A 13,280-nucleotide genomic window follows, 5' to 3' on the forward strand; every position below is an offset into this window, starting at 1 on the left:
GGCTGTTGTTCATACAGGGTGGGAGTCGGATAGGGACCTCATAACTGGTGCAATTACGACCTCTGCTGGCTGATTGATGGCGTCTGCACAGAGTAGAGGAATAATGCATTGATAAGGGTATGGTGCTCCGTACACAAAGCTGATCCGCATATGAACTCGCCTTATGCAGGTGAAAAGATGCAGTCAGCTACTGCGCATGTGTCGGAGGGGGCGTGTGTCAGTTTTGCTCGCCTCAATTAGAAGTGAAGATCAGCATCATTAGAGAGGAAGCGTAATGCAATCGAATTGGATACGACTAGATTGGGAGGAAAACTGGGAAAAAAAATACTGGAAATAAATTGATTTATCTCAGACCTTGTGTGGCCAAGTAACTTTCAAAATGAATAAGTAGAGAGAATAATTTATCTAGAATAATGCTGGTGTGTTCAGAATTAAATGCCTTCGAATGAAAGCAAAAAAATGCAAAACCACCCAACCCTATTTATTTGGACACAGTGAAGTCACCAGTTGTCAATCATAAAAGCTAATGGATAGTTAAGGTCGACTTATATATACTAGCACATACATAAGAATCCTGTATTCCTTTAATAATCCCCATTGGGAAATTTAGTAATTATTGAGAGTTAAGGGCGGTGGTGGTGAGGCTTGAACTTGCAACCCTCTGATTACTAGTCCATTGCCTTAACCTTTAACTACTGAGCTACCACCACCTATAAGGAATCTAACTGCTGAATGTGACCCAGCAGTGAACTGTTTGTGCCATCCATTCAGTCACAGTGAAAGATCAGCTGCAGCGATTATTAAAATCTACAGGCTGCTATTAAATATGTCCGCACAAGTGCACACTTTTGACTCTAGTACTACTCATCCATGTGGACCAAACCATTTTTTTCTGTCTGATATTCACCTCAGAGTCCGGGGTCTGCAGCATCATACCAATAAGTCCCACACTCTGTCCATCTGATTGCCCAGCTGTGCTTGATCCCTTAAAGCCACGGTCCAATAAGCTTAGCCTTTGCCTAATTACAAGGACATTAATTCTCAAAATCTGCCAATTTAGACATTCTCCTTCTAAAACAGGGGTCTGTACATGTATGCAACATTTCTTCATAGTACAACAGCTTCACTTTAGTGCTCTTTGGATTTGCACTTTATAGTGTAGTATAATTGGCCAGTCAAATACTGTACAGGCTCCAGTTTGGGGATACACACTGTCTGACTGCAAGTCTTGTCTCCTGGAAACAATTTCATCTCTGATTTCATTTTCCTAAGGCTGAATGCCCACCTTGTTCGTTTGCGATCAGAAGAATTGAGCCCATCTAGACTGGGAAAGGTTTTTGTCTCCTCGACTAATCGATAGCGTCTGGCTTGGTCATCTGGGTGAGGATGAACCGGTCAGTGTGCTCTATGCTGCGTGGGTAAGGTCTGCGCACAGGGAGCTATTTCAACACTTTAGGATTTCAGACAAACAAGCCGGTGCGTTCACTGAAAGTGTAAGAGGTGTAAATGTGTATTAGAGGTGTGTACAGCCTACTGATCCAGTGTGGAAGAGTGTGGAACAGTGTGGAACAACTTCACCACCTAGTGGATGATTATTTAGAAAGAGCAGCAGTACAGAAGGTGGAAGGAATTTTCTACTAACAGACTATTTTGAGCCGGTGCCAAAAGCAATGTTGTTGAGATATTACATAGCAGTACAAGAAAGCGTTGAGTCAGCTATTGGCGAGCATGGCCAAGTCAACAAAGTGAATGGAAGCCAAAAAAAAGACCAGATGAGAAGAATGCCTCTGTAGTTCAAGGTGAATGTCCTTCTCCTTTTAATTAAGCTTTCCATTATCTTGCCTTTGGTCTCTACCTGTATCTCTCTCACACTGGTGCAGCGTGTAGAGGAGATTAAACCCAGCACTGACGCAATGCGAGTCAGTAATTACAACCAAAGGCAATTGAACTTTCTTTAATTACAGGTCATTAGCAGCTGATAGCCCTGATCGGTGCAACCCAAAAATGAAGGAACAAAAAATGATTTTGTGACCTTCAAGAACGTTCTTTTAATGAATCAAGTTAGCAGCCGTTCGTGTGTGTTTTTAAAACGTGAATAAATACCAAAAAATGCCTAATATAATTACTTCTGACGAATATTTATAATTATGCAATAAGAAAAACCCAACGTCTTCCTGCCATCCCATAATAGCAAGAAAGCAATCTAACCTCTGTACATTTCCATTAAAGCAATGGTGAAACAGCCTTGTTAAGAAGATACCCTAATTCAGCTCTGCTATTGGCTGGCCAGGCTCCTGCATAGACGTGATTGGGTGTGTCTGAAAGTGGAAGGACTTAAGGGATTGTTCATTGCTGGGCGAACATGAAGGCAGAGAGATGGTGAATAATGGAGAGGAGTGAGTGACACCTTGTATGCCATACTGTTCTCTGTGTGAACCCGCCTGGGGCAGGTTGGCTACTACACACGCGTCAGAGGGGGTGTGTGTTACGTACTGGCCACCTCGGTCATAACTGGTGGGACAATGTGACCTTGGAAAATTGATGAGAATTTGCCAGAAGGTTCAGGTCAAATTAAAAGTACAACGTTGCAAAGACTTAATTACATCTTACCAGAGACGTCTCAGCACTCAAATATCCAATACCAGGAAACCGGAGCTCCCGGAGGAAACCCACACAGACACGAGAAGAACATGCAAACTCCACACAGAAAGGACCCGGACCGCCCACCTGGGGATTAAACCCAGGACCCTCTTGCTGTAAGGCGACAGTGCTACCCACCAAGCCACAGTGCCGCCCTTGTCATTGGATAAAGTTGAACCACTTTGGATCTGGCATACCCACAGTCCCACGTGCTTTGGTGCTGGCAAAAACCTCCTAGAGTCCATTGTAAGGCAAAAATCAAACCTAACCTTTGACTTGAAGCCCGGACAACCAAAGTGACGCTCTCTTATTTCGGACACATTATGAGAAGAACTGATTTATTAGATGATCATGTTTACAAGAGAACAGCCAGTAAGAGGAACAATGAACAAGCCATTAAAACACCTAAAGCCCTAAACAGAAGACAGAATATGCATCCTTGAGGATGGGAAAGATGCTGTATAAATACGTCATGATGATATTCTAATCTAGAGAAATGTGATTCCATGTGGTCACCACGGGACATAATTTAACTGGTCATTTCAACTGAAGGAATCGTTAACATGATCAAGGACACATTTTATTGAAAGTCATTGATGTGATGTACATTAAAACTGTGCTAAGGTCTCCCTCTAGTGGAGGAACATCCACCTGCTAAACATGTGATCGAGTGGGTCACAGGCCAGATTCATGCCATGCTGAATGAATATCAAGAAAGGTGAAAAGCATCAAGGGAAAAATAACCATACCAATTCGGCTACCGATCTTAACTTCTTAATCATTTTAAGCACATGTAGGCATCCTTGACTTACACAATTAAGAACCCATGCAATTACAGTATTAATAACATACACTTATCTAGAATGTGTATTGGTCAATCTCAGGCAACTTTGTTTAATTTTTACAAGGTTTCTAAGTGGAAGATGAGCTGTATATATGTAACAGGACAGAAAAGAAATAGGACTGAGTTTTTAACACAGAATTCATAATAAAAAAATACTATCTTTTTATAGGGAGTTTTTTATTAACATTTTAAATAATACATCCTAAATTTGCAATTAGATCAATGTGCAGGACACTTTGCTCAATTAAAAAATGCATTTTAAAGTTAATTTTCATCTACATTTGTACATATAATGTCCTGGGGACTGAAATGGCACAGATTCGGCGGAATGGCCCAAAAACACTTCCCCTATAATGATCCCCATGGGGGAAATTCGAGTGTTACAGCAGCTCCTGCACAGTGTAAGTACAGTAAGTACAGAATAAATAAAATAGTGGAATAAAATGAAAAATAAATAAATAAAATAATAAAATAAAAATAAATAAGAAATAAGAAAAATAAAATTAAACTATGGCTGTCAAACGATTAAAATTTTTAATCGTGATTAATCTCAGAATTTCATATAGTTAATCACGATTAATCACATTAAAAAAAATCTGTGTAAATGTTATAGAAAACAAGGATTTTTAAGTGAAATGTTACAATTAAAATGGTGAACACATTTTATGCTAAATGTACTGATGTTAAAAACTGCTGGGACAAGAGAAAACTGTAAGGGAGTTTTATTCACTCACATACTAGGCAGTAATACTATCCAGCAGAGACCCTTGACTTCGTATAAATGTCAGATTGTAGGTTAAAATTTCTCCATCAGCAAACATTGTGAGTGTGTTTTGACCCTTTGGGGCTTCCATAGTGCATGGAATAGCATGCTTGGCTAACGGTATGACTCTAGCTGTTTGCTATTAGGTACCGTAACAGAAGAAGTAATAAAGTGTTCTGCTCCCGACAACTTGTGAATATACCGTGTATTTATTTCTTTATTAAGCAAGTGCATCACTACAATGCTCGGTTACATTATGTTAACAAACCGCAAATGAAAGAAACGGTGGCAAGTCCGACGTTAAAACGTCTCAACATGAACTACGGATGACTCGCAGGGCCAAATAGAATTTGCGTTAACGGCACTATTTTTTTAATCGCGTTAAATTGAGATTGCGTTATTGCGTTATTATCGCGTTAACTTCGACAGCCCTAAATTAAACAAAAAAATAAATACAAAAATAAATAAAAATAAATGAACAATAAATGAAAAATAAATTAAAAATGAACACTAAACACCACAAAGATGTGTTCATTTGTGTTCATCATTTGTTCATCATTGTGTTAGTTTGCCACCATGCCAACAACCTATAAGTGAGAAGCCTCACTGTACAGCATGTGAGATTTCTTACCTTTATTAAAAAACATAGAGGCCATTTGTCCCATCTCTACTCTCTCCACAATGTCAAAGTGATCTGCAGACCCTGCACGCTCTCACATAAAAAAACAACATTCTTTTAATATTCAATCACAGAGCACAATTTAACGGTGTATTAAACACACCAAATGTAAAAATATGAAGTACTTACGAACAGAGAGAATCGGTCGTGTTTCTATTTGCTCCGACTGTTCCCGGGTGGTAATTTCATCGTCCGAATAGTCAGAACCAGAGTCACTGCTGTTGGTCTAGAGAGAAAAGATGCAAAACAGCACAACACAACAGTCAAACTTGTGTATGACTATTTTTTCATATTGTTTTATGAAGTTTTTAATAAGAACAATAAGAACAAACAGAACATCAATAACATTTACATAAAATTACAATGACAAGAGAAATAAGCCAGCCCATAAACAACATTTCAAATTTGAGAAATAAATTCCCTGTGGCCACCCTAACACATCTATAAATGTACTCCATATTGACTCAACCTCAAGAGCTGAGCGATCCAACGTAAAATACACAAGCTTTTGACTGCAGTCGTCAATGCCAAGGCTGCAGGCCTTGCGCCAATAAACTAATCACAGCGTCCTGACCTTGAGAGTAATATTGCTTTATTCATGTACAGTGTTAATATTCCATCAATTTGGACACTGACTTTAGTATTTGCCCACCTAAAAATCATAAATCATATCCTGTTCGCTCAAACAAGACCATGACAAGGCCGCGTAGACTTTAAATAAATCCAACAAATCCGATGTTTCTGAAATGTACTCAAACCTTCATACTGAGTGTGCTGAATCTTGCATTACTCTCTCACCTCGTCCTGCTCTCTCCTCTTCCAGCGCAGCTGAGCATTGGCTGCAGCCATGGCCTCAATCACAAACGTTGTGGTCATGTAACTAGAAAGAGATCAGGAAATAAAATTATTCTCTACAGTCAATTTCACACAAATCCAACAAATCAATCAGTACATTATTTCCAGTTAAACAAGCAACTTGGCTGAACATGCATTAAACAGGGTTGCCATTGTGCCAATGAGCCATGAACAATGCAGATAAAATACCATACAGGTGCTCTGGTGGTGCAGCGGTATATTACACTAGCCTACACTAGCGACTGGGTGTCACTAAATTCAGCAAATGTTAAATGTAATGTGTTTCTGTCCAACTCTAGCCAAGCAATATGTTTTTTTTCCATCTGAAACACTCTCTCACTCACTTTCTTAACCGCTTATCCAATCAGGGTCGCGTGGGGGGGTTAGGGGGATTGCTGGAGCCTATCCCAGCTTTTCAATGGGCGCAAGGCACACAGTAATACCCTGGACAGGGCGCCAGTCCATTGCAGGGCAGACACACATACACACACACTCATACACACACCCATTCACCTATAGGGCAATTCAGTGTCTCCAATTAACCTGACTGCATGTTTTTGGACTGTGGGAGGAAACCGAAGGTCCCGGAGGAAGCCCATGCCATATGAAATACTATTCTTCCAAATAATTCATAATTTAATTTGGGCTGAGAAGTTGATTTTATAACCACTTACCTCATGAAAGCCAAAAAGGAGACGAGAGCCAGGCTTACAACCCAACCAGCAGTGGCAAATGCTTTGGGCATGGTCAGAGCACCGGTGCCGACGATTAGGTTAAACATGTACACCAAGCCAACCTGTGCACAACACACAAAAAGCTTTCATTTAATAAATGTGTCAATATACACCGTACCTTAAAGAAATCGGACAAGAATTTTCAACTTAAGGTAGCTGTGCTGTGTATTGTAGCTTCCATTCTATTATTCTATTTCTAAGTGTAATTTATTGACTGCCGTGAAATGTGACACTTTTATTTAAAACTCCATGAAATCTGATTTTTTTTTTTTTTTTATTCCCGTGAATTTAGTAGGACCCTAATTATTGTATAACAAATATCCACTTATGTGCAGTCTGGAAGAGGGAAATGAATTTTACACGCTAGTGCATTAACGGTCAGACAGACAGATATTGCTTTATTGATTATGAAGTTAAGTGCGTCATTACGGCAGAAGTAACATAATACACTATGAACATTACAGCATTGTTAAGTGCCTGTAGAAAGGCTGGTAGTATGAGATAAAAATACAGCATAAATAATAAACAAATCAAAAGTACAGTTCTGAATACATTCTATACAGTGCTTACTCATGAGACATACAATTACTGTATCTGAATGCAAAGTGACAAGAGGTTTACTAATTAAAAAAAACAGGCTATGAAAATCCAGCAAAATGGGTTTGGTTAGAATATTTGGGTTGCAAAAAAATTCACTGTGTTTTCCTTGTTGTTCTAGTAAGGCAAAAGCCTTTCTGACTTGTAGACTGTGTGTGAGAAAATAGTTCAACTTCCTGTTGAGACAATGCCTTTAGAAAATCTAAAACACATCCCCAATTTTAAATGATTTTAAATGATATGTTCAACAAGCTTAAAGTCAGGTGTCCATCATCTTCAGTAAGCGCTTTATCAGGAATACCCTCGATATGGCACCAATCCATCTCAGGGTTTTGGTCATCAAACACCCCCCACCTCCCAGACATAGGCAACCATGTCGGTGTAGATGCCCGGCCGGCCAATAGTACCACTGAGATTCAGACGTGGATCTCTGTGCTAGCATAGTAGTCTCTAGGTGGAGAAGAAACTGCATAAGGCGTAGTGCTGCTGAACAGTAATGAAACTCAACTTCATGTTGTCAATATTCACTTTATTATACGGTGTAAAGTCGGCGTAAAGCGGGTTAAGCCATATAAATGCTCATGGTCAGGTGACCACATACTTTTGACCAGACAGTGACTCAGATAATCAGCCCTAAGAATTTAACAGCTATAGACAAAAACTATAAGACTAAGCAGTTTTGCTTCTTTTAAAGCTGATCAGCAAAAAGCAAGCTCGACTCTAAACACGTGGATGAGTTTGTGCTGTCTGTTTTTTAATGGAAGTCATTTTGCACACACAGCTGCTTTATATTTGATCGTCTAACTTCTTCATTCATAGTGGATGAATGTGTAACTTTGTAGGGCTGTGAGCACTCCATTTGGACCTGATATACCAAATTATACTGTGAAAACATCAGCAGCACGGGTTGTGTGCTTGTTTATGAGGAAAGCCTGACTTTTACAAGCTACTTGCAGGGATTACAAAGTCACTTTTACTACTTCTTACTTGCGGAAAATGCCATTTTATATACCATATGGCCAAAAGTATTTGGACACCCTATTGTTGTTCAGTGGGGCTGAGGTCATGGCTCTGTTCAGGCCACTGGAGTTTCTTTAAACCAAGATTTTCTTCATGGATTTATAGAGCTTGTTTTGTGCATGGGACATCAACATGCTGAAACAGGAAAGGGCCTTTACTAAACTGTTGCTGTCATATCTGTAAAGTTGGAAGCATATCATTTCCTTTATACACCTGTTAGTACACCTGTTAATACACCTAATTCCAACTTCCAACAAACTGGAAGCGAAGACTAGATCGTGAGCAAATCTAAAAGAATATTGATCAATTTTAACACAAACAAATGAGCACAAATTCGGTGCGATCTGGGCATTAATGAGGTACTAATTTATTTATTTGAATTTTAGCAGGACAGGACAGGTCGTTACTCGTAACACAAGATTCATCAGTTCACAAGTTTGGGCAATTTTGTATCTCCAATTCACTTCACTTGCACATCTTTTGGACTGTGGGACGAAACCGGAGCTCCCAGAGGAAACCCACACAGACACGGGAAGAACATGCAAACTCCACACAGAAAGAACCTGGACCGCTCCACCTGATTGGATTGAACCCAGGACCTTCTTGCTGTGAGGCGACAGGGCTACCCACTGATCCAAGGACTAATTCGATTTAAGGTTTAACTTTCCGATATATTTCCAAACTATATTTCAGATATGTTTAGAAAATGTAGTTTTTATTCTTTATGTAAAGCATTTTATCTCTCTGGTTTTAATTTCATGTTTATTTAATTGTAACTATATTTGCAAAAAGCATTTCTGTGGTTATGTTTTGATGCTTTTAATTTTTCCTTATGTAAAGCACTTTGAATTGCCACTGAGTATGAAAGGTGCTATACAAAGAAACTCGCCTTACCAGCTAATGAAAATTTGTCAATTATTTTATATTTTGATGATATTTTCCAGCTTTACTGAAGTAAGCTGTCATAGTTCGAGGTCACATGACATACTGACAGTAACTAAACAGTAACAAGCAATAGAAGAATTAAAACTGATGCCAATCAATAGACATACAAGCCTAATAAAGCACTTTAGAAGCTTGTGAAATAGAGATAGTAAAAAGTGAACACTTACAAAAGGTGAGTATGGCTCTCCTGTCTCTGTAATGCCTCCTGCCATGGTGATCAACCGGTACACAACGCCTAAAGGAAAGCCCACAGCACTTAGCCAGTTCAGTAACTATGGAAGACTTGGTGTTTTAGTGGTATGATTGTAGTTTTAGTTGGAACAGAAAAACAGAAGCTCACCTGATCTCTCTAACTGTTGTGCTGACACTCCACTTTCTGCTCAGCTCATCAACTCCAATGAGCCTCTGTATCCTGACTCCTCACAGCTTAGCCTGCGTGCTAACTAGCTACCTAAAACAAACCGAAACAAGCCCAATAACGGGTCCTTTTTCTATCATATTTCATTAAATAACCGGTCCGCGTTGTCATGTAGCAGAATTACAAGCACCTGTCAGATGAATTAATAATAAAACGCGTTATGAATTGTTTAAAGTTGCGTTGCGCTTAGCTAGCGGCTATGTGTAAACAGTCACAGGTTACAAAGCGTTTCAGTTCGATCCCGAACAGCGCATGCGCACACTTCAGGCGCCGTCTACATGCTAGCGTACTAGGTAGTGTGTAGAAACAGTACGCCACTTACAGTGTATGAGATTTAATGCGTACTACGGTTTTAAATAGTACGCATTCAAGTCTTCAACAGGTTGGCACCAAAATATCATATACTGTATATCAACTGTCAGGAACTGTAGTGTCCTGGGAACTAAGATGTGTTTCTTACAATTTAACTGAGATCATTTGGAAAAGTAAAAAAAAAAAACAGGGACAGTGGGTAGGCATGGTTTGTTGTTTGTTTTTGTTTATTAGGATTTTTACGTCATGTTTTACACTTTTGGTTACATTCATGACAGAAACTGTAGTTACTTATTACACAAGGTTCATCAGTTCACAAGGTTATATCGAACACAGTCATGGACAATTTAGTATCTCCAATTCTTAGGACTGTTGTAGGAAACCGGAGCACCCGGAGTAAACCCACGCAGAACATGCAAACTCCACACAGAAAGGACCCGGACTGCCCCGCCTGGGGATTGAACCCAGGACCTTCTTGCCGTGAGGCAACAGTACACAGGCATGGTGAAAACAGCGATTATTAAAGGTAAATGTGTTAAATATGTAAATATGTTACATTCAGGTTGGTCACAATATAACACTGTGTCTAGTGAACCTTATATAAACTTGTGGATACATGTTGTAGATCTGTATTCTGTTGGGTGGCACAAACAAAATCAACAAACCACATTGCCAACCTTTCCTTATACTGTACATGGCGTTGATTTAACTGCCTTTATCTGTATAGAACTTACAGAAGAATTTGAAATAAACACAGTAGAAATTTATGTTCTATTCGTTAAAACGTCAGTTTGTTTTCTTTTCTTTTTAAATCATTTCAGGTTTATCAAAAGCAAAAATGGCTAAAAATTTATTTGTAATATTATAATGTAAAACTCGTAATGTTAGATAACAAGGTTTATACTAAAAGTTCAGCTATAAGTTAAAATTACATTCTAGGTAAAAAAGAGACGGTGATGTATAAGTAAGAATATAAGGTAAGGTTTATTAAAGTTAAGTAGTAACAAGCTACATGTTCTCTGTTACACGTGTTTCATCACTTGTCTCAGATTAAAAGTACTTGTTACTTTTAAGACAAAAATATAATTTTATTTATTTATTTATATTAAGTGGTAAAACAAAGATGTTTTACCCATAAAAGGTAAAAAGGTTGTTGGATGGTTACTGTGTAATGCAGCACCGTTGTTACAACCCATATAGGTGTCTCATTTCAGCTTTCTAATTACATCCATACAACGTTGCAAATGTCAACAATAGTGGTTGTAAAAACTGTTGCGGTGTTGTAAGAGTAAACAAAAAAAAAAGGGAAAATAAATAAGTTTATTGCTACAACCTCTAAAGGCATACCAAACTATAAATGAGAATGGACAGGGTACTGCCACTAAGATATTAATCATTTGACTCTGAGAACCTTTAGTTATTGCTGTTTTTGCTATGCCTATGTGTTTTATACTTTTCCAACTATCTTAGTCTTAGTTCAATTCTAAGAAACACCTTCTAGTTCCCAGAACTCCAGTTCCTTATATTGACCTTTTAAACACACATTACTATGGTCTCTCATCCAGAGTTTACCTAAAACACATGTATTCTTAGCTATGCTGACTGTTCATGCACCATCATTTCAACCGATACAAGTGATGTACTTTTTATAATTACATTAAAATGGTAGGCCATAGCCTATAGACAAAAACTATACTTTTATATTGAGTCAGCAACCCTCTACCACCACCACACCCACTTAAAACATAATTTGCCATGCAGAATGCTTAGTAATTTTGGGGGTTTTTTTGCGTGTGAAAAATCATTGACACATTACACCACATTGTATAACCTTAAAATCATACCGAGCTAAATGCTGCTTCACCAATGGTGAGAATATTGGTTTGAGCACATTGTAAAATAGACTGCAGATTAAGACAGCCTTTTATCTTACTGACTAAAGCAGCTTCTCTCCACTGCATCATGTGCAGAAAATGGTGTTTCGGATATTATACCCAAGAGTTTTTGGTAGACTGTGTAATTACCTGCAGCCAAATCACAGCTTGTATATACTGTACATAACCCCCCTCCCACCACCACCATCAAAGTACATTTCTAATCATTTTTTATGGAAAAATAAGATTACATAGTTGTTAGAGAAGTGTATTATTTGAACAGCAGACTGGCTACTCATTAATGTTTGCATGTATTTAAGGTTAGGGTGCTGTTTACAGAGATAGTTGTTTAAAGTAGTAAATCATTATGAGCCAATGTTGACACACCCAGCTGTAGTGTTAGTGGACAGTAAACATTCTGGACAAATACAATATTATACAACCTTATTGGTATCATTACCAGTGGAAACACTGCTGCCATAGATAATGGGTTATCAGCTTCTGTTCATATAATTAAATAGTTGTACTATTACAATGTTTACTTTGTGTTACTTTCAAAAATCGTGTCTTTTATTGCATTACGACTTTTCTCATTACGACATGTTTAGTTCTGCTCAGGGTGCTTGGTTTGCACATTCCAGCCCTGCCTGCAGGCCCAGTCAGGCACCTTATGACACTTTTATGACACAGGTAGCCCGACTTCATCACTAACATAAATTGACTGGGTGATGGAGTGTAGTTTTACATATGGTCAGAGGTTTTGCTCATTTATGTTGTTTTGCTGTGCATCAAGCTTCAATATCCAGCTAGTCAGACAGTTTGTGAAGAAGTCATGCTATTGTGTTGTAAAGGCATTTGCTTCATTCTTGATTTCTTCTACATTTTCAGCATGGTTTAACAGTAATGGAATTGGAAAGAATTGGAAATAAATACATGGGGCACACACAATTTTTAACATTAAGAATAGCTCAAAAATTCTGAACAGCCTAATCAAAGTTCTAAATGACATCTGTTAAAATGCTGTAGCAAAAGCTTAAACTAAGAAGCAGTTCATGGCTTTCAAAGTGCAGGAATTGTCCAAGCTGAAAGAATGACCTCAATTTATCATTATATCTGGTTGAGACTAAAAGAGGCACAACCAGCAAAATTGGAGGTGCAATTACTAATTCACACGAGTGATGTGTTGCATAACCTTATTCCTTGAAACAACCAGTTTTTGGACGAGGATCTGAAACCATTCGATGCAACAAATCTGAGTAAAGTGAGGCAATCTTGAGGTTCACTACACTATTTTGTGTCATAATGTCATAAGTCTTTTTTTCCTTGATGTACATGAGTACACAACAGCAGCAGGCGTCTTTTTGATTAAAGCAACACAAAGAATGTACACACATCCCAGCTGGTAGAAAAAAAAACATTTATTTCCCCATTTCACAGAATTAAAATAGAAAAGTGATGAAAGATAAATGAGTTTGCACCACAGTGTGGAAGAGGGAAAAAAAACTACATCATTCTGCAGATTTTCGACATACACAATACAGGCTCAAATGCATGCCCCGTCTTTCCAGCTCAATTGCTTGATAGAATCGTTTTTTTTTT

The 13,280-nt window shown here is 38.4% G+C and overlaps 1 protein-coding gene across 2 annotated transcripts in view; it reads right to left on the bottom strand.

Annotated features, from left to right (window-relative positions):
- tmem104 (transmembrane protein 104) overlaps nucleotides 1–9,596 on the bottom strand; it is a 39,559-nt gene extending 29,963 nt beyond the window's left edge. The window contains exons 1-6 of one of the 2 annotated variants that reach the window (XM_063019092.1): nucleotides 9,418–9,596; nucleotides 9,245–9,312; nucleotides 6,456–6,577; nucleotides 5,725–5,806; nucleotides 5,056–5,152; nucleotides 4,879–4,950 (exon numbers count right to left, since the gene is read on the bottom strand). In XM_063019092.1, the coding sequence (XP_062875162.1) occupies nucleotides 4,879–4,950; nucleotides 5,056–5,152; nucleotides 5,725–5,806; nucleotides 6,456–6,577; nucleotides 9,245–9,289 (418 nt within the window). In that variant the 5' untranslated portion in view covers nucleotides 9,290–9,312; nucleotides 9,418–9,596. Of the gene's footprint in view, nucleotides 1–4,878; nucleotides 4,960–5,055; nucleotides 5,153–5,724; nucleotides 5,807–6,455; nucleotides 6,578–9,244; nucleotides 9,313–9,417 lie in introns of both variants that reach the window. The other variant, XM_063019091.1, reaches the window with a different exon arrangement.
- Nucleotides 9,597–13,280: the final 3,684 nt, after the last annotated feature.

The sequence above is a fragment of the Trichomycterus rosablanca genome, chromosome 22 (assembly GCF_030014385.1).
Source record: "Trichomycterus rosablanca isolate fTriRos1 chromosome 22, fTriRos1.hap1, whole genome shotgun sequence".
Taxonomy (NCBI): domain Eukaryota; kingdom Metazoa; phylum Chordata; class Actinopteri; order Siluriformes; family Trichomycteridae; genus Trichomycterus; species Trichomycterus rosablanca.